Source organism: Giraffa tippelskirchi, chromosome X (assembly GCF_054371585.1).
Source record: "Giraffa tippelskirchi isolate mGirTip1 chromosome X, T2T-mGirTip1v1.2.pri, whole genome shotgun sequence".
NCBI lineage: Eukaryota > Metazoa > Chordata > Mammalia > Artiodactyla > Giraffidae > Giraffa > Giraffa tippelskirchi.
The window spans coordinates 138,517,624-138,539,671 of NC_137289.1; the positions used below are offsets into that span (position 1 = coordinate 138,517,624).

At 39.1% G+C, this 22,048-nt stretch overlaps 1 protein-coding gene across 2 annotated transcripts in view; it reads right to left on the reverse strand.

Moving 5' to 3' along the window:
- Positions 1-22,048, reverse strand: part of CDKL5 (cyclin dependent kinase like 5) — a 169,154-nt gene that overhangs the window by 20,698 nt on the left and 126,408 nt on the right. For both annotated transcript variants that reach the window (XM_081566535.1, XM_081566536.1), the window contains exons 9-12: positions 20,580-20,769; positions 13,926-14,006; positions 10,867-11,018; positions 4,198-5,164 (exon numbers count right to left, since the gene is read on the reverse strand). In XM_081566535.1, coding sequence (XP_081422661.1) covers positions 4,198-5,164; positions 10,867-11,018; positions 13,926-14,006; positions 20,580-20,769 — 1,390 coding nt within the window. The remainder of the gene's footprint in view (positions 1-4,197; positions 5,165-10,866; positions 11,019-13,925; positions 14,007-20,579; positions 20,770-22,048) is intronic.

Genomic DNA, 22,048 nt, shown 5'->3' on the forward strand with positions numbered 1-22,048 from the left:
GTACAGTTTTTTATTTTTCTTACTTCTTCTCTATTTACACTGTGCTTAAAGCTAACACACTTTACTATTTTTGACTTCCATGTAAATCCATGTGCAGCTGCCAGACTGCTAGAGATCCCTTCTCTCTAGAGAGGCTCCTCCGACCACTGCTCTGACTCCAATCATGGCATCTCCTGTCTCCTCTCACCGGGGCCCCAGACAATCTTCCAACCTCGTGGAGAACATCTCTGCATAAGGGCCCAGGGTCACACCTCAACCTCCACATGTCAGCATGACACAGTGTGAAAAGCTCTGGCCTAGAGATCTGGACATTCCCTCAACATCCCAGCTCCACCCTGAACTAGTTGGGTAAACTTAGGCAACCCACCCAACCTCTCAGAGCCTCAGCATGCTCATCCATGCAATGGAGGGGTTGAATTAGATGACTTCAAGTCCTCTCTTCTACTCTGAAAAGCAGCTCCTAGGAGAGAAACCTTGAAGGCTTCCTTTTTCCTATATTCAATCCTTCTATTCACAAGTCCTGGTTCTATTTCTGAGGAGTCTGTAAGACTCATTCTTTCTCTGTCTTTCCACTGGCACCAACTTAGATAACATATTCTCCTCACCTCACGCTAAGTCTTGCATTTTCCCACTCTAGGCATGTGGCACAAGTTGCAATCCCACCATGCTACTTAATACTTAATGTCTCAAGTACCCTCCTTCTCTTCCAGATAGTCTTTTTGGCCCTCCCTTGAGCCTCTTTTCTCATGCCCACTATACTTTCTTCCCCTGGTGAAGCCCCCAACATCTTCAAAGTTTCTGCTCAGATTCCATCCCTATCCCCTGGGGCCTCCTCTGTCCCTGCCTCGCACATGCTCTGGCACAGCACAGGCATGCGGTCTCACAGCACTGTCACCACCTATGTGTTGGCAAGTGTCATCCCACCACCCGAGCCCATACATTCTAAGAGGACAGGGACCACATCTTGATCTTTCTAGTTAGAGCCTATCATGGTACCTAGCTCAGTAAAGGCCTAAATACATCTTCATCCTTCAACCAAAAAACCTGTCTCCACATCTGAGCTCCAACAAGACCTCCAGTTGCTCCAAAAGCCATTTCTGAATGCTCCTGCTAACAGTGATCTCTCCCCGTCCTCAAGTACTTTTTATAGTCAGTGCCACAGAAACCTGGTTCTTAATTATTTCACTGTTATCATGTATAATTTAATCTTCCCTAAGAGAAGATAAATTTCTCAAGAGCAAGAACCTTGCCTCAGACTCTTTTAAGTTGCCAAGAATACCCAGCATACAGAAGGTATTCAGTGTCTCAAGAACAGCCCCCATCATCCCAGAAGCAGTAGCAACAAAGTAAAACCTTTACTCTGTGCCCAGCATAGGGCACACGGTGCTTTACACCGTGTTTAATGCTCACAACAACACTCAGATGAGGAATCAAGGCACAGAGAAATCCCCAAATTTAGAGTTTAAAGCGCACTGCAGAACTCAGATACAAACCCAGGTCTGCCTGGCTTTCCAGTCCAAGCTTTTAGCTATTTTGCTAAACCAACTGTGCAGTTATTGATAATCTCCCTCTTCCCAGGATCCATCTTGCTAAGCTTCCCACTGCAGAGTCCATTCGTATTTTCTGGAGCTTTGATACACACTGATAAACCTATTTTTGTATCCTCTAAAAAGGGAGTACTTTTTCTACATAACACTCTTTTCTTCTTGTAACGCTGTTTTTTTTCCACCTAGATGTCTTTGATGCAGGTGAATGTTTCATGTCACAAAAATATAATTTTAAAAATATGTGTTCTATGAAAAGATGCTCAATATCACTCATTATCAGAGAAATGCAAATCAAAACCACAATGAGGTACCATCTCATGCCAGTCAGAATGGCTGCTATCAAAAAGTCTACAAACAATAAATGCTGGAGAGGGTGTGGAGAAAAGGGAACCCTCTTACACTGTTGGTGGGAATGCAAACTAGTATAGTCACTATGGAAAACAGTGTGGAGATTGCTTAAAAAACTGGAAATAGAACTGCCATACGACCCAGCAATCCCACTGCTGGGCATATACACTGAGGAAATCAGAATTGAAAGAGACATGTGTACCCCAATGTTCATCGCAGCACTGTTTATAATAGCCAGGACATGGAAGCAACCTAGATGTCTATCAGCAGATGAATGGATAGAAAGCTGTGTATAAACAATGGAATATTACTCAGCCATTAAAAAGAATGCATTTGAATCAGTTCTAATGAGGTGGATGAAACTGGAACCTATTATATAGCATGAAGTAAGTCAGAAAGAAAAACACCAAGACAGTATACTAACGCATATATATGAAATTTAGAAAGATGGTAACGATGACCCTATATGTGAGACAGCAAAAGAGACACAGATGTAAAGAACAGTCTTTTGAACTCTGTGGGAGACAGTGAGGGTGGGATGATTTGAGAGAGTAGCACTGAAACATGTATATTATCACATGTGAAGTGGATTGCCGGTCCAGGTTCGATGCATGAGACAGGGTGCTCAGGGCTGGTGCACTGGGATGACCCTGAGGGATGGGATGGAGAGGGAGGTGGGAGGGGGGTTCAGGATGGGGAACACATGTACAGCCAAGGCTGATTCATGTCAATGTTATGGCAAAAACTACTACAATATTGTAAAGTAGCTAGCCTCCAATTAAAATAAATAAATTAATTTAAAAAATATGTGTTCTGTTACAAGAATGCTACTTCTTTTAAACAGGTTAGTGTCAATTCTGGAGTCTGAAGATCAGTAAGATGGAAGGAGCATTATGCTAAACACATTGAGATGTAATAACAATCCAGAAAGACTGAAAATTAACATTTATCTTGCCCTGGAGTTATATTTACCTATAGTTCTGGATAAATTTAAAACTTTTCAATTCAGTTTAGATATTGAGTAAGGTATTAGCAAAAGGGTTTGATTTAAGCAAATGTGGTTTGCAGAGATTAGAGAAAATCTCCATGAAGTCACATTGAATTTTGAGAAAATTACCCAGATAGCTGATGAATTCTGTAAAAATCAAAATAGGATTCTCTAATGCAAATCAAAACACAAGGTGGTACCACCTTGCACTGGTCAGAATGGCCATCAATAAAAAGTCTACAAATAACAAATACTGGGGAGAGTATGGAGAAAAGGAAACCCTCCTACACTGTTGGTGGGAATGTAACTTGGTGTAGCCACTGTGGAAAACAGTATAGAGGTTCCTCAGAAAACTAGAGTAACAATATGATCTAGCAATCCACTCCTAGACATACATCCAGACAAAATTATAATTCAAAAGATACGTGCATTCTTATGTTCATAGCAGCACTACTTACAATAGCCAAGACATGGAAACAACCTAAATGTCCATCAACAGATGAATGGATAAAGAAGATGTGGTATATATACAGAATGGAATGTTACTCAGCCCCAAAAAAGAATGAAATAATGTCATTTGCAGCAACATGGATGAACCCAGATATGATCATACTAAGCGAATTAAGTCAGAAAGAAAAAGACAAATATCATATGATATCACTTCTATGTGGAATCTAAAATTTGACACAACTGAACCTATCTATGAAACAGAAACAGAATCAGGGACATAGAGAATAGACTGGTGGTTGTCAAGGGGAAGGGAGGTGGGAGAGGGTTGCACTGGGAGTATGGGATTATCAGATGCAAACTGGTATATACAGGATGGATAAACAATAAGGTCCTACTGTATACTATAATGAAGTATATTCAATATCCTGTGATAGACCATCATGGAAAAGAATATGAAAAAGAATGTATGCATACATATATATATGTATAAGTGAGTCACTTAGCTGTACAGTAGCAATTAACACAACAATGTAACTCAACTATACTTCAATAAAAATAAATGAAATAGTAAACAAATGAAAAAAGAGGTTCTCTAAACAAAATATGCCAGAAAGGAACATTTAATAAAGGAAACAAAGTTTGAAAAACAAGCTTTCTGAGTTCCCTTGAGTACTCAACAATTAGCTTAAATAACTAAAAAAATTGTTTTAACAGATTAGTCTTTCAAATATTGCTTCCTTCAATATGTCCTATCACAAAAGTACAACCTCTTGCAGTAGGGACAACTGCACACTGACCTCATCGCATCCCCGAACCACCTTCCCCTGAGGAGTTGACACTTCTGGTCAAGGCCCTAAGTCCTACCTGAGGTGATAAGAGCTGCAGGCTGTTGGCTCTGGCCGCCATCCCTTGCCCTACGCTCAAGCTTCCATCCAAGCCCTTGGCTCTCACTTTGTCCCGGGTCACGTACATGGAATGCCTATGTGGACGCTGCTGGGAGGAGAAGGGGCTGGTGTAGCCCAGCCCATATGAAAAGGATTCATGAGGCGCAGACAGCGAATGGGAATGGCTACTGTCCATGTGTTCAGGCAGCTTCAACTCCTCCATCGTCTTAGAATGCCTGGTTGTGGTTCGGCGTGAGTCAAGAGTGCCTTCACTTCGGTTATTTCTCCCCGAGGGGCTGAGCAAAGTTCTTGTATCACCGTGCCTGGTAGGGGTTGGGCTGGTGGGAGAGTTCAAGTCCAAGCAGCTGGATGGGAAGTACCTACTGGTATTGGACTCTGCGATCTGGGCCCGGGCTTCGGAAAGGTTGCTCACAGACTTGGAGTCACTCAACGCCCCATGGCTTTTGGCCTTGGTCCTGTAGGAAGGACTCCGAGAGGACTGGGGAATGGTGTCAATGTAGCTGTGCCGACTCTGCTTTTCACCGGGCTGCAGCGTTCCAGCTTTGCTCTGAGAACTTTCCATAAACGAGTGCCGGTTCTGCTGCGATCTGCTGCTTGACTTGAGGTACTTCGTGCCTGGGCCATCTGAAGGCTTTGGATCAATATTAAAATCAAACTCTGTCTTTGACTTGGCTTCTTTTGGGCTGAGAAGGTGTGGAATGTTGTTGTTGGTCAGATCTTTGCTGGTAGACCCAGGCTGGCTGCCGGCTTGGTAGGTTTTGGTGTGCATAGGACTAAGAGTAGCTCCAGCAAGGTTTCCATTCAGGAAGCTTTCGTTGGTGGGAAGCCCTTCGTCAGCCCGGGGCAGACCCACACCTAGGTTCTGGATATCTTTGCTGTTAGATCTGTGGTGAGACTGCAAAGCCGCACTTTTGCTGGCTTGGTTTCTGTGTCAGAAACGAAAGAAGCATATCAGTTTCCCTCAAGAGCAGACACACAAAAAGTATTACTAAAACAAGAAAGAACAAACACCTAAAACACCACAAAGACTAAAAACATTCTCTCTTTCAAACATGTGACTATAAATTACATGTAATCTATCATTAAGAGTAAGTTGCTTAGATCAAGTCACTCTGCCACAAAGCACTGGTCCTGATGAAGTGCTTCGGCATTCTTAAATGCTCAGCTAACTTGCTGCCAACATGCTTCTAACTGATCATCTGGGAAAAGATCCTTTTGCTATATTGGGGCTCACATGAGTGTGTGCTGTAGAAAGCCTGCAAAGAACAAGAGAGCTGAGCAATAGGCAAATACTTTATAACTCTGTCTGTGTGGAGATCAGAAGGAGACATTTAGACTTGCAGATCATTCTGTTCCTTGAACTTCGTTTTTATTTGTAAAACTCATGGCCTGCCTCAGAGATTCATATAGCATATACACACAAGCACCTATGTCTCTTTTGTCTTTAGCCTGTATAATCAATGAATGCGAAGTATTGCAATGAATGCAAGGTACTCAAAAAAAGAAAATGATACTCTAAAAAGAAGTGGGAACTGCCTGGTGAGGTTTGCTGGAAAATGTGATGATCAACATTCACGTTTTAGAGAAGTGGCAATACTTGGGGTGTGTCAGATACCTCCTGTACAATGACTAGGAGCATGTCTCTAACTGGATCACAGGGACCAAAACAGGTAATTTCTCTCCAAAAGACAACATTTATTCTCTTCTCCATTTCACACTTCATTATTTCAAATGGGCTGAGGTCTTCTTTAGGACTGAAAGCTTCACGTCCTACTTGGTTTAAAATACAAAATATATATCCTGAGGAAAACACTGTCCTCTCTTTGAAAGCTGAAGCTGGTATCACAGTAAGGTCAGTGTGATCTACTGTAACTATTTAAAGGACCAAATTACGGTTTGAGATAGGTGAGAATGCTTTTAAATGAATAGCAATTTCATTATTTTTTTTAATAAAAACAATTTTAACTATTCATCCCAAAAATTTTGCTGTAAATATTGCTATTGCTAAAGATGGTTTGATCTGGGAGAGTTTTGTTCTCATCGCACAGTAATTAGAGGAAAAGTCATTTTTTTCCCTCTAGAGTGGTAATCTGTCAAACTGTGTCTTCCTCTTTTCCCTACGAGAATCCACTCACTCGGGCATCAAAGGTAAAGGTCCCCATCCTCTCTTCCTCTCTTTAAGAGAAGTGTTAAAAAAGTATCTGATGGCAGGCATGCCTGTAATAGTTTGGAAGGCCTCATCTCCAAAATGCACATACTAATCTTTCCCAGTTGGAAAGAAATTGCAGCATTAAATAAGATCACTTAAATATGAGATAACTAAATGGCAGACCCCAGATCCAGAGAGAAATTACAAAGAAAGGAAAGTTTCACTTTCTATTAAATGATGTTAACAGAGTCTATCTCTAGATCCAGAGTTGACAGTCCCCATGCCAAGTTTTAAACTTACGTCAATGTACATCCTGGAAACTAAAATATCTCAGCAACTTCTTAAAAAACCCAAATGATGATACAGAGTCTCACCCATAAATAGATCTAAGTATGCTGGTTATTCTCCATGTGCCCAACCCCCGGTCCATTCTCCATTCCTCTCTGCTCTATCCTGGGCCTGGGGAACCCAACACTTCAGAGTGTCACCCAGCCTCCCCTGCCACCTAACTCCCAGTTGGGCTTAGCAGTGCAAGGGTGTGGGGGCTGTCTCTCCTGCTCCTTCCTGGCAGTGGCCCCCTGACACAGATCATAGGTGTGTCTCGAGATTACAGCTCTCATGGGGTGGTTCCCCCTGCCTGGCTTCCCTGGGCTCTCACAACCCTATTTTTTCCCTTTTCTCCTTCAGGCCTAGAGAGGGTAATCACAGAGATAACACATGCAGATCTTGTGAAATGTCCAAAGCTCCAAAGAGTATATCCAGAAAAAGATAGAGAAAAGTGAAGATAGCTGTTAAAGCTTTTGAAACTGTTGGAAACACTGCTGTCAATGTGGAGCACAAACCTACATATGTTAGCAAGAATATATTCATAGAAACATAAGATACAACTTCTAATGTGAAAAGGGAGGCTATAAAGTTAAGGTAGAAACATAATATACAACTTCTAATGTGAAAAGGGAGGCTATAAAGTTAAGGTGGAAACATGTGTCAAAGAGTTAGGTTTCCCATAAAAAGTACAAAAAGCCTAAACGGTTATTCTGAAAGTTTCTGTCTCAATATTAATCTGAAGCCACTGACCTCTGCACACAATTCCTATGTAGATAGGGCATCATATTGTCTTCAAATCAGAGCTCTGCCAAAGCACAATAAAAAAACTGGTACACAGTTCGTGCAACTCAATACCATAAAAACAAACAACCCAATCAAAAAGGGGGCAGAACACATAAATGGACATCTCTCCAAAGACGACATACAGATGGCCAATAAACACATGAAAAGATGCTCAACATCGCTCATTATTAGAGAAATGCAAATCAAAACTACAATGAGGCATCACCTCACACCAGTCAGAATGGCCATCATCAAAAAATTTTTAAACAAACAATAAATGCTAGAAAGGATGTGGAGAAAAGGGAATCCTCTTGCACGGTTGGTGGGAATGTAAATTGATACAGCCACTAAGGAAGACGTATGGAGATTCCTTAAAAAGCTAGGAATAAAATTACCATATGACCCAACAATCCCACTACTGGGCATATACCCTTAGAAAACCATAACTGAAAAAGACATATATACCTCAATGTTCACTGCAACACTATTTACAATAGCTAGGACATGGAAGCAATCTAGATGTTCACCAACAGATGAATGGATAAAGAAGCTATGGTACATATATACAATGGAATATTAGCCATAAAAAGGAACACATTTGAGTCAGTTCTAATGAGGTGGATGAACCTAGAGCCTGTTATACAGAGTGAAGTAAGTCAGAAAGAGAAAAAATATCGAATATTAACGCATACATATGGAATCTAGAAAGATGGCACTGATGAACCTATTTGCAAAGCAGCAATGGAGATGCAGACACAGAGAACAGACTTGTGGACACAAGAGGGAAGGAGATGGTGGGACAAATGGAGAGAGTAGAATGGAAACATATACACTACCATATGTGAAATTGACAGCCAGTAAGAATTTGCTGTATGACTCAGGGAACTCAAACCGGGGCTCTGTAACAACACAGAGGGGTGGGAAGGGATGGGAGGTGGGAGGTAGGTTTGATAGAGGGGACACATGTATGCCTATGGTGATTCATGTTGATGTATGGCAGAAACCAACAAAACATTGGTTTCTAATTATCCTTCAATTAAAAAAAATAATACTACTATGGAAATCCCACAGATCTCTCTGACACACAACTGAAAGGAATCCATGTTAAACTGCCAAACACTTGAGATTTTATATATTAACCTTTCTTAATGGTTGGTAGGATGGATAGATAGATGGCTAATCTCCAGTTAAAATAACTTTTCAAAGCAAACATCAAAGATACAAAATTACACTTTTATGGGGAAGACTGGCGAAGCAGGACTGGTGAGAGGGCAGTGTGTGGGAGGATGAAGCACCATCCCACCACGTCCAAGGTGAGCAGAACCTCAGCAGAGTCTGAAGGAGACTTAGGCAAGGACTAGGTAAATGCAGAGTCCACTGCCTCTCCTATAGAGACAGGGTGTGTGAGGATATGTGTAGGAGGATACTTGCTGTCTCAGGGACAAGGCAGGGCATCCAACACGACATGGTGCCCTGAACATCTCTACAAGGGTGCTAGGAAGTCCAACGGAGCCATGGTCTACAAAGAATTAGTGTCCACAATAAGGGCTTCCATGGAGGATATGTGGACCATAGACAAGCGTGGAGTGGAAATATTTCCAGATACATGTAAACTGAGCTAATGGTTTCTTTCCTAGATAAATCATTTAGGACTTTTTCTTTAATATATTCAATATAGTGTCAAGACCTGAAAACAAATTCTTCTAGAGATTTTTATTTACTTACAATTTCTATTCTCGTCTGTTTCAAAAGGGGATTTGGTAGGACTCCTCAAAGACCACATGAACCACATCCTCACGACCACATACATGCTCCTTGATAGATCCCTAAAGAGGGTTCCCAAGGAGAGCCTTGGACCCCTCTGGGTATCTCTCTCAAGTGAGTTATTAGAAGACGAATACACAGGCCTCCTTTTATGGTATGGTTACACTGCCAATCACTATAGCACAAATCTTCATCATCAGTCTACTGAACTTTCTATCACTGAGATCCTTCTTCTTTGCAAATATAAACTAGAAGAGATAGGTGACAATCAACGTAGAAGGGAGACAAAAGCACCTGAACTGGGAGTGACCCCAGATAAGACAAAGGCATAAATGTGATGCTCTTGAACTCAAAGGAGCAACCGTATGATGAATACTGGTCCTTGCCTTAGTGCACTGATCTCATGGAAATGGACAACAAAGTGAACACCAACTTAGTGAAACAGAATTTGAATCTCTTCCTAGGCCTCCTTGAAAAAAAAAAAACAGGTAAGAATGATTTATAAGATGTGAGGGAAACAATAACCAAACCAGTCATTTTAAAGAGAGTAAACAGCTATAAAACACAATCACACCATCGCGGTTAGGCAGAGAAAATACAGGGTAAATGGTTAGTGCTTGTTTATAGCTGTACTCACAGATCTAAAAAATACCAGGTCTTAAGCTTTCAAAATTCCAGTTGGTTAAGAACAATTGTTCTATGTGGAGAGAAAGGGGGCACATGGGAAAAAAAACTTATATTAGAAAACCTAAAGAATTATCGTTTGCTACTTCTCCAATAGTAGATAAGAGAAACGATTTCCTCCAATAGTAGCCAAGAGAAACAATTTCCTATCTTCCAAATTTAAGCAATTCTAGATGACAAGACCAGCTTCCTGGAACAAGACGGACACTGCCCCTGTAATGCAGCCAAGAGAAGTAAGGAATGTTGCTTCTGGAGAGAGAACCTGATCACAGGGTCCAGTTCTTGAGCCCCTTCCCAGCCTCTTACCCTGCAGGAAATACAGGGTTTTTTAAAGATTATGCTGAAAATTACATTGGAAAGCATCAATTTTAATCACTACCTACCAAACTGATTTTACTATTTCTATATTCTTATTCTTATGAAAAATTAGTTTCTCAACTCAATGATTAAAAGACAAGAGCAACAAAAACACGAGTCCCTGCTATTAAGCCAGGACTGCTCAGTTCTGTTGCAAAGGATGTCCTGGGTGCCCTCCCACCGTCCTGTGTTTGGCATCCTCCTCTCCCTTCAGGAATCCCTTTGCGTTCACCCATCCTTCTTCCTCTAGGGATCACCCCTGTCCCATGCACACAGGATCTTCTAGCTCATGAGGCTAGAAACTTCCCTTTGTTGCTAAACCATGCTACCTTTCCCAGGGAATGCATAGGTTTCCCCGGGGAAAATCTTGTAAAAGATAAAGTCTTTAAGACCCACACAACTTTTTAATTGTGGTTCTGAATCATGCAATAAGCATAAGGAAGATATTTTTGAATAAGGAGGGCTTTCCTTCTTTTCTCTAATTCCATCATTTAAGCAGCCACCTCCTCCACCTACTTGTAAGACCAGTACTGCATCTGTATTTCCTTAAAAGGGAATATTTACCTATTAGACAAAGTGCTGCTCTCCACATGGTAAGGTTTTCTTTTTGCTGACCTTGAAGGGGAGCGATCCAAAAGCCTCTGGGTTTGGAATGTAGGGTGATTCAAACACTGTTCTGTCAAGTATCTGTCAGCTGGGTCCAACTTCAGTAAATTCTTAGGAAATAAAAGTTAGGATTGGAAAGAACATCACAAAGTCAAATTTAAATTGTAATAAAACCCATATTTCTTTTCCTTATAGAAGAAATGCATGGCCATTGCAGAATATCTAGTAAACACAGTTTAGTCTAAAAAAAATTTTTTAAAGGACCATCTAAATCACTCATAATCTTGCTGTCCTCTGGGAATATGCCCTTCCAGCCCTTTAAAAAATATCATGTATATATTTTTTTCTTTTACAAAATCTGACTTATATTACACACAAGTTTTGTATACTGTACTTTTCACTTCCTAATTAAAAACATTTTTACAACATAATTTAAATATTTAAAATGTATTCTTAAATTTTATTTTTCGCTGTACCATGTAGCTTGTGGGATCTTAGTTCCCTGACTAGGGATCAAACCCAAGCCCTTGGTAGTGAAAGTGCAGAGTCTTAACCACTGGATTGTCAGTTCAGTTCAGTCGCTCAGTCGTGTCCGACTCTTTGCGACCCCATGAATTGCAGCACGCCAGGCCTCTCTGTCCATCACCAACTCCTGGAGTCTACCCAAACCCATGTCCATGAAGTCGGTGATGCCATCCAACCATCTCATCCTCTGTCGTCCCCTTCTCCTGCCCCCAATCCTACCGAGCATTAGGGTCTTTTCCAATGAGTCAACTCTTCGCGCGGCATTCCCTAAAATATATTTTTAAATAAGTGCATATTCTTATCAAAAAATATACACTCTTCATTTTTCTCTTGTCCTCCTCTCTTGGAGGAAGGCAGCCCATTGTACATGTGTCCTGCGAATCCTTCCACAGGTACTTTGTACATATCTCTATCTGCTCCTTTTAGTTTATCCAAACACACATACACACAATAGTTTGCACTTAAGTCTTCTTTCCACTCAACAGTAGATCTTAAAGAGATCATTCCGTATCAGTAATTTTATACACTATCTCAGGTCTATCGATTACCTACAGGTAATGCTACCCTAAGTAGCATTGTTTTCCTTCTTTCATTATCATGAACAATGACGCAACAAAGAACTTTACAACATGTTTTAAATGACTACATGGAAGTTTGTGGTATGATTTATTTAATTATTTATTGTTAGATGTCTAGATGGCTGCCACTTTGCACTATTATAATGAATGCTTTGATGTACACCTGAAATCACTGCATACGTCCATTATCCCTTGCATAGGACAAGTTCCCAGATATCGAACCCACAACCTCTGTATTGGAAGGTGAATATTGACAGTGGGCTGCCAGGGAAGTCCCAATGGTAAATATATTAAATGAATGACAATTCAACTGTTCAACTTTCAAACCAGTGTAAATGCATAACAGTTCAGATTACTGTCATATTTTTATCTGTGTTAGTGTTTACCAGGTACCACACTGAGACTGGGTAATTACATTTGGTAATGATTTAACAAAAGGAATTCAGTTATTTTTGACTAAAAGAGACAAAAGGCAGAAAACATGAAATTGTATTTCAGTTCTTCTATTTTACTCTATTTACATTTTGTTACCAAATAATTAAAGCCCTGATAAATAAATATTGACTGTATGAAAGAATAGATTGACATAATCCAACTGATTTAAGAAATAATTTATGCCTAATTAATCTTAAGAGCCTTGAGAATTTTTTTTTAAATAGCATCTCTCAATCTGTGTTCAGAAGAACACAAGTGCTGTAGCATTTTTTTTTAAGTATTTAGTATTTAATTAAATTTGGGAAATACTTCTTTACTGTGAGATTTCTGAAAGCCTTTATAAGTTAATGAACATTGTGAATCTCTAAGAAAGGTTATATCCTATGTGGCCTTTTCCAAAGGCTACACCCCTCTCCCTCACCTCTGCCCCCACACCTATTTACACAGTGTTCCTTGGAACACAGATTAACATAGTTTTAAAGCAGAGCAAAGTTCTGAGAGTGCTGCGCAGCAACTTCCAACTGTGCTAAGTATGCCTTTAAAGGCTCTGTACAGTGTAAACTCCTATGTTTCTGACAGTTGACTGAATGGGCATAAAATAAAATTGATCCATTAATCAGTATCTTTTGAAGGTCTACTACTATCAAATAACTAACACTGGCTGCACTGAAAGCTGGAAAAATGTGAAAAAGCAGTTCTTACTCAAGGGGCTAACCATCTACTTGGGTAGAAAAGCTTGAATAAAAAATTGTGAGAACATTTTCAGTAGTCCAGAGCACGGAGACCTTCTGGACAGGGACACCAGCAGGAGGAGGAACACTCAGGCATGGTAGCAGCAGTGATCTTGCAGTTGTCAAATGAAGAGCCAGCGAGAGAGAAATCACCTAAGAGCAGAATTAGGTTCACTGATAAAATAATCTTAAGGGAGGCCTTGAATACGTAAAAAATGCTAGAATCTTTTTTCTTTCAACATTCATTTTAAGATTTGTTTTTAAAACATGATGCCTGAGGACTTCCCTGGTGGTCCAGTGGCTAAGACTACACACTCTTAATTCAGGGGGCTGGGTTCGATTCCTAGTCAGGGAATTAGATCCTACATGTTGCAACTAAGACCCAATGAAGCTAAGAAAGCAAAACAAAACATTACGCCTGAATAGCTCAAGTGATGAAAAAATTTTAATGATTTTCTTATTATTTATATTTAGATTGTTATTATTCTGTCCATTTTAGTCATCGAATTTAGGTATCTCATAGTCCTATCTAGACAGAATGTTATAATACCAGATACTGTTGTGCTTTTAAATGAATTACATGCCTCTTCAGAGGACACAGTCCTCCACTATTCACCACTACACTACATACTACACACCTGTTAATAAAACATTTAATTCATAAAAGCAGGCTATGGTCACATATAGACACAAGAGAAATCACAAACCAAAAGACATTTTATACAGATAACACATCAACTTGTCCCACCTTCATTAAGTCAAGTAAAACGCTGTTTAAAATTCCAAGGTATCTTCTCTCCAAAGACTGAGGATGGTTAACAGCTGGAAACTGTAACAACAACATGACAGGAGTATTAGCACATGGGGAAGGGTATGTGTGTACATGTGCTTTGAGCGTTGGGGAAGGTAGCAGAGGAGCAAAAGCTAGTGCCCTAGTGCCAAAGTTAAATTTATTTCACATAAATTTTGGTGTCTATATATTTGAGCTTGGGATTAATAGGATTGGGTGTTAAGTAACAGGAAAACTCACAAGTGAAACTTAAATCTAATCAGACAACACTGAAGCATGTAAAATAAAATAAAATATAAAAATTTGAAACTATTCAGTTTATACAGTATTGCCTACTTATGCAGATATTTTCATAATAATACAATTTATACAGAATCTGTCTGCTTATAGAGACAATTCTTACACCCTTTTCACAAAAACATATAATTTACTTCTGAACATTAGAGAATTAAAAAGAAAAGGCTAGTACCTGAAAGGCTACAGAAGTAAAAATAATGAATTCAGACACATGTTCTATTATTGCTTTTAATATACTTTTTGAATGACTGTTTTTAATTTCTTACTTTATGTAAGTAGGAACAGAAGGCAAACAGCTTCCTAAATTAACAAAATGTATTTTTAAATAAAATGAGGGGAAAGGGTCAAGTTTATTCAGATGCTCTGTCCTTCCCTCTGCCAACTCACATTTCATAATATCTAAGTGGATGGTAAAATATTAGAGTCTAATGCCATGTATTCCCTCCCAATAGGAGGACTAGTTTGCTTTTAATATGTATTTCCTTTATACCAACAAAAGAAGATTTCAAAGCCTAAAATCTCTAAATATGCTAAATAAGTGGATGAGAGGAGCAGTGATGTAGAAAAATTCAAACAAGGTATTAAGACTTCATCCGCACAGTGTCACAGTATTAGGTATGGCAGGAGATACAGAATATGGGTAAGACCAAAACCTTGCATGTAAACAACCCTCAGTCTTGTTGAGAAAGCAATCAGTACAAAACTGTGTAGCCATAAATTCTAGTTGAAGCTCAGCAAAAGGAGAGGCCAAGGTGGTTTGCAGCTGTAGAAGAATCCATATATAGATAACATCTGAACTAGCTTTTGAAAGATCAGAAAAAATGTGAGGACAGAGAAAAGTAGGACAGCACCTCCTAGATAGAGGACATAGAAAATATAACATGAAGTTAACACAGACACACAGGCAATAACCTAAAACACATTTCTGAGGGAAGTGATGCTATATAGTGAGGCATTTCAGCAACTGTTATGCTACTTATTTCAGAGATGAAGAAGGTGATGATCAGAAAACTGAAATAAATGGTTCAAGGCAGGTTACATAACTAAAAAGCAGTAGAACTAGTATTTGCACTCAGTGATCCAAACCCACATTCTTTCTAAACATAGGTGCCTTTCCTAAAGGAGGTACAGAGGTTCCTCTGGATGTTATTGGAGCATTAAATATCATCCCAGAGAGAGACACCTGTCATGCTGTGATAAAACTCTATACTGCTGCTGCTGCTAAGTTGCTTCAGTCATGTCCAACTCTGTGCGACCCCACAGACGGCAGCCCACCAGGCTCCCCTGTCCCTGGGATTCTCCCGGCAAGGACACTGGAGCTGGTTGCCATTTCCTTCTCCAATGCATGAAAGTAAAAAGTGAAACTGAAGTTGCTCAGTTGTGTCCAACTCTTATGTTGTCCTTGGCCTGGCTGTGTCTCTCTGCCTCTTGCCTCTGCCCCTCCCCTCACTCACACTTACGTGGGACCTGCACACAGCACAGACACCCCACGGACTGCAGCCTACCAGTCTCCTCCGTCCATGGGATTTGCCAGGCAAGAGTACTGGAGTGGGTTGCCATTGCCTTCTCCGAAAACTCTATACTAGTAGATTTTAATTAATATTGTGCTTATGAGGTCTATCTTATGCTACCAAATAACCCTGCCTCCTTTTTTGCCAGAAGTAACATTTCATCAATAAGAAAATTAATGCCCAAAGTCAAAAGGTATTAGAAATATGATTTTAAAACGACCACATATATTCTTAAAAAATTAATTTATGTCTTTTGAATGAAAGACACCATTCTCGTGTGAGGTAATCTGACAAATCAAAACTCAAGCATAGAAGTTTAAAGTATATGTCAATCAGTAGTTTGTTTCTTCTTCCCTTTCTTTCTTATTCACGTGGCCAGTATGACACAATGAGAGTGCTTCTTTACTGAGCACTTACTATGCTTCAGGCACTGGTCTGGGCATTTTGTTGTTGTTCAGTCATGTACAATTCTATGCGACCCCATGAACTGCAACTATAATGTCTAATCTTCATAACAACCCCATTAGGTGATACTTCTGTTATCATAATTTTACACATGAAGAAAGACAGGCACAAGCAACTTGCCCAAGGTCATTCAAATAGTAAATGTAGAGTCTGGCTTTGAACCCCAGCAGCCTAACTCCAGAGTCTACGCCTTATATTATGGGATAGCAATTATTATTTTTTCAAAATAATGTATATTATTAGAGCAACATCTTGATGATTTTCTAATCTCTTCACACTGAAGTAAAATACAAATCACACTGGACTGGTTACTGGCAAGTCCACGTTTCACAGCAGCTGCCATTCACACACCCTGTATGCTTAGCTGAGAACATCTCAGACATTCTCAAGCAAATGATAAAAGAAGACTCTTCCCAAAAAAGATGTGGTTAAACCTCCAAAAAGATTAAACTAACTTAGTTAAAATACCACAAACACTTTCAGACTAAAACATAAAAACATTAAGGTCTATAAAAATCAGTGTCAGGGAAGCAATTTCTCCAAAGGATATTTACAGACAGTGCCATCATGGACTGTCTAGTATTTTACAGATAATATTATTTAGTGAGGAGGTCTGTGAACAAATAGGACCATAGACAAAGGAGGAAAAGATCTCCTTTGTTTGGCCTATCTAATCCAAATGCTATTCATTCTTCAATATACATTTTAAACTGCAAATCCTCTATAAATCATTCCAAGTGAATCCAGCCAACTTTCTAGAATCTTTAACATTCTCAAGGTCACAACTATATTTAGATGTATTAGAGAACAGTTCAATGTAGTAAAGAATGTAGTACTTTATTATATACTATGCTTTATTATAAATTTTATTGTTTTCTAATTATTTTATGCACAAAAGTCTTAATTCTTCAGCTAGCTTACAAGTTTTTAGAGCCAGTTATCATGGCAGATCTGTTTATACTCTCTTCAGAGAATCCAGTTTAAAGCCTCTTTAACCAGGCAAAGAGTAAGGCAGCCAGAAGACCAAGCTTGATGCTCCAGTTCAAATATTTAATCATTTAATACTATTCAACCTAGTAAGAGCAACTCTAGATGTGTTGTGAATATAATCGTGGCCATGAGAGCTCATTTCTTTAAGGAATCCATTAGTTCAGTGAGGATACATATTTTCAAACAGCATTAAAAATTTTTTATTACAATTAAAAAAAGCTGAAGTGTAGTATGGATTTACAATGTTCTGTCAAATAGCTATTTAAAAGAGACTGCTATGTGTGCTACCAGAGTGCTGCAGGAGCACACAAGGGGGAGGTAACCACTCCCCATGGAGGAGTCTAGAAGGCTTCATGGAAGGAGGACACTTGACCCGAATCTGGGGGAGGGAGGATGGAGAGCTTTCCAGAAGTGGGGTGAATATTGGGAGAATTATAAGAAAATGCAGCATTGTAGAAGCAACAAGGAAATGGTGACAAGGTCAATGTGGCTGCAGGGCAGGGGGTAGGAAAAGTTGGGAGACAAGGCTGCAGGGCTAGGAGGAAGGGGTTTTTTAATACTACCATAAGGAGTTAAAGGAGAAGGCAATGGCAACCCACTCCAGTACTCTTGCCTGGAAAATCCCATGGACAGAAGGCCTGGTAGGCTGCAGTCCATGGGGTCGCGAAGAGTCCGACACGACTGAGCAACTTCACTTTCACTTTTCACTTTCATGCACTGGAGAAGGAAATGGCAACCCACTCCAGTGTTCTTGCCTCGAGAATCCCAAGGATGGGAGAGCCTGGTGGGCTGCTGTCTATGGGGTTGCAGAGTCGGACACGACTGAAGCGACTTAGCAGCAGCAAGGAGTTAAAATCTAATAAGCTTTGTGTAGAGGTTTTTAACATAAAGAAGACAGAATTAAATGTGCAATTTGCAGGAAGATTCTAAAAGTAATGTGAAGACTTAAAGAGAAAAACAAGAGAAATCAGTTTGGGAGTGGTTGTTCAGGTAAAAAGTGGTACGAGTAAAAGAAGCAATTAGAGATGGAGAGAGGGAAGTACTTGAGCGTGATTGCTGATAATGCAAATTTTTGGTTCAAGAGATCATTCAAATATTCATCGAGTCCCTACTACATATGCTCGACTGGGCTAGATGTTAGAAATGCAGCAAAAAAACAGATGATTTCTAACAGTTAATAATTAAACAATAAACAAAATAATTTCATTCCATGATAAGTGCTATGATGGAAAAAGAAAAATACTATAGGAGAGACCAGGAAGGAGGTGGGGGAAGTTTGTTGGCAGGTCAGAAAAAGGAGGTGTTCTTGGAGATGAGATTTATAAAATGAGAAGGGGCCATGCAAGGGAAGCACTTTCCTGGGAAAAGGATGCTACAAGTCCTAATCTCATGGAGCTAGGACAACTTGGGGATGTTTATGGAAGTTAAAGAAAAAGAAAGGTAAGTGTGCTGCAAGTCTGGAAAGGGATGGGAATGGAGAGACATATGAGCTGAAGTCAGAGAGCTAGAAGGACCCAGAACAGGCAAGGTCTGATAGGAAGGAGTTTGGATGTATTCTCATTGAGACAAGAATTCATTAGTTATGGCTCTCTTTATTTCTGTTGTTATTGTTGTTCAGTCGCTAAGTCATGTCCAGCTCTTTGCAACCCCATGGACTGCAGCACACCAGGCTTCCCTGTCCTTCACTATCGCCTGGAGTTTGCTCAAATTCATGTCCATTGAGTCGGTGATGCTATCTAACCATCTCATCTTCTGCTGCCCTCTTTTCTTGCCTTCAACCTTTCCCAGCATCAGGATCTTTTCCAATGAGTCAGCTCTTTGGATCAGGTGGCCAAAGTATTGGGGCTTCAGCATCAGTCCTTTTAAAGAATATTCAGGATGATTTCCTTTAGGATTGACTGGTTTGATTTCCTTGCAGTCCAAGGGACTCTCAAGAGTCTTCTCCAGCACCACATTTCAAAAGTATCAATTCTTTGGTGCTCAGTCTTCTTTATGGTCCAACTCTCATATCCACACATGACTACTGGAAAAAACATAGCTTTGACTATAGGGACCTTTTTCGGCAAAGTGATGTCTCTGCTTTTGAATATGCTGTCTAGGTTTGTCATAGCTTTTCTTCCAAGGAGCAAGGGTCTTTTGATTTCATGGCTGCAGTCACCATCCACAGTGATTTTGCTTTATTTCTAAATAGATTTTCCTTTGTGCTGGACTAAGGGCAAGTCCTATTTATTTTTGTATTTTCAACATCCAGTATGACAAATGCTCAAAAACTGTTGAACTATTTGTACCCTAATTAATTGTCATAATTTGGCTCTTTTTCAGCTTACAAAAGCAGAAATAAAAGGAGAAAAGAGAAACTTGCCTGAGGTAACTCAGACAGATTTGGAAGAGAGTGAAAGCAGGAAGGGGATGAAAGAAATGTTTGCACTTCTCTTCCTTTCTTTCTTCCACACTCATTGAGCCTAGCAGGAGGGATACTGTGTTGGGCGTTCATGTGTGAGGAGGGGTGCTCTTCAAAGTGAAATGAATTGAGGTCAGAAAGTCAAAGGAAAAAAACAAAGTGCTCTGTAAATGTCAAGAAAACATGGTTTCAGAATTATGCATTTAAGAGAAAGAAAAGAAGTGGTGGGGAGCTTATTTTATAGTTCCCACAAAGGCCACCAACTGGCATGCTGGCCCAAACAGGGTAGTTGAAAATGGAAAAAGTAGCTTTGGGGGTAGATGGAACAGAGAAGCAACCTATAACTGGCCACTCCAGTAAGATGTCCCTCACTTGTGCAAAGTTTATACTTTAAGACTCTTTTTAGCATATTTTCTGAAATCAAGTTTAGCACAAAGTTACCAAGTCTAGAAAAGGCTGCCCAAGACCAAACTCTAATTTGAAAAAACATGATGTTTCACTAAACAGGTCATTCTCACTAGAATAACACCTTTAAATCTCCAGAATATGAGTATTCATAATCTTCCTCAAATCACTACAAATGTTTGCTCAAATAAGCAGTAGCCATTTATACATTTCTCAATCTTTTGAGGATGCTAAATATTTTGCATAAAGAAACATTCTGAGATAACCAAAATTTAGAATAATGCATACACTAAAAAAAGAGTTTGAAAAACTGGAACTTATAAGTGAGAAAAATATTAACAGTTCCCACTTTCAAATTTAGACTCCTTAAAATTCACAAATACTCTATAAAATTCAAAAATAAAATATTATAATGGGGATTATAAACACTGTAATGGAAAAGGAAAAAGTATTCAATGGATAGCTTAGCATTTCATTGTGCAATGAACAATGATTTAAACACTACCGTACTGATTCCATTTGGGTTTTAGCAAAGCCTCTTACCCGGAGCCCGTGGAAGCGAGGATTACTATAGAAGAGCTTCATCTGCTCAGATGGAAGTGGTCCTAGCACCTTCTGAATGGTAAAAAGTTGGTCAATTTCACTTTCTCCAGGAAATAAAGGCTGTCCATCACTAAGCTCCCCAAGAATACAGCCAACTGACCACATATCTACGGACTTTCCATAGGGAGCTCTGAAAAGCAAAGAGAGAGATTATCTTGGCAACTGAAGGAATAAGTTTTAATAATTTCCAAACTACTTTGAACAGATTCAAGATTTAAAGCGTATTTGGGTATTTAAGGAATGTAAAAATACCACATGGACAAAAGTGATGCTGAAAAAAAGGAATTATGGATCTCAAAGTAGAAATTCAGAACACAAGTGAATAAATGTGAGCAAATAAAGCCATCAGTTTAATAAAAATTTAGTTAGTATATACTGATTTGAAATCTGTTTACATCCAGATATATATGTTGATTATTAATAGCTTAATAAACCCTAACAGCAGTACACACGTCTGATGAGTTACCACTCACCTGGAGAATGAAACGCTCCCAAGAAATGTATTTCCTAGGTAATTATCCTTTAGCTCTTTAAATGTCAACAAGTTATACTGATTCATTTTTTGAGTTCAGTCTATTAAAATGTACCACTGACTTATGTGTCTTCTTAAACAGCAAACATTTAATATTTAACCTGTTCTGACTGCACAGAGTCAAAACAGCTAAGATTATGCTAAGCTTTATTGGATTATTTACTTGAATCTATTTGTACCCTTTGTTTATGAAGCTTTATGACAGATTTCCCTCAAAGCATTTTTTTCACTAATTGAGGGATTTATAGCTATCTTTCAAGGTATGAGTTTACCAGAGGGCTTTTGGAGTACCACCATTGCTAACAGGCTAGATATAAAATCTACGTATCCCCCAAAAAAGCTTTACGTATATACCTCAATAACTATAGCCTCAAGTCAAATTACATATGACAGATTAAGAAACAATATTTTTCTTTCATTTCAAACATAAATTATCTAAATCTTAAGAAGGAAAAGCCAAAATACAATATCTGAAAAACCAAGGAAAGAAATTCTAGAGTGTCATAGTACTATAGTAGTAATATAAAACTTTAAACAAAGATTCTAAAGCACTTTTAACATAAAACAAAGTATGCTTCTAGGATAGTAAATCATTATATTAATAAGTCAATATTTTATTTATCTCCTTTCCTCCCATAAAAACTGAAGAACCATATCAGGAAACTTCATTTAGATCTTTCTGGCAGCTTGTTGGGAAGGGAAGGATACCAATCTTTCTTTCATGCAAGTATGAGAGAGGAAAAACTTGTGCTAGGTGGAGAAACTTATGGAAAATCTTTACATACCCATGATAAAGTATTTTTTCTTATGTCAGCTAATTTGAATAATTTATGCAGCTGTAACTACTTTGAATGTCAAGGACAAAGTCTTGAAAATG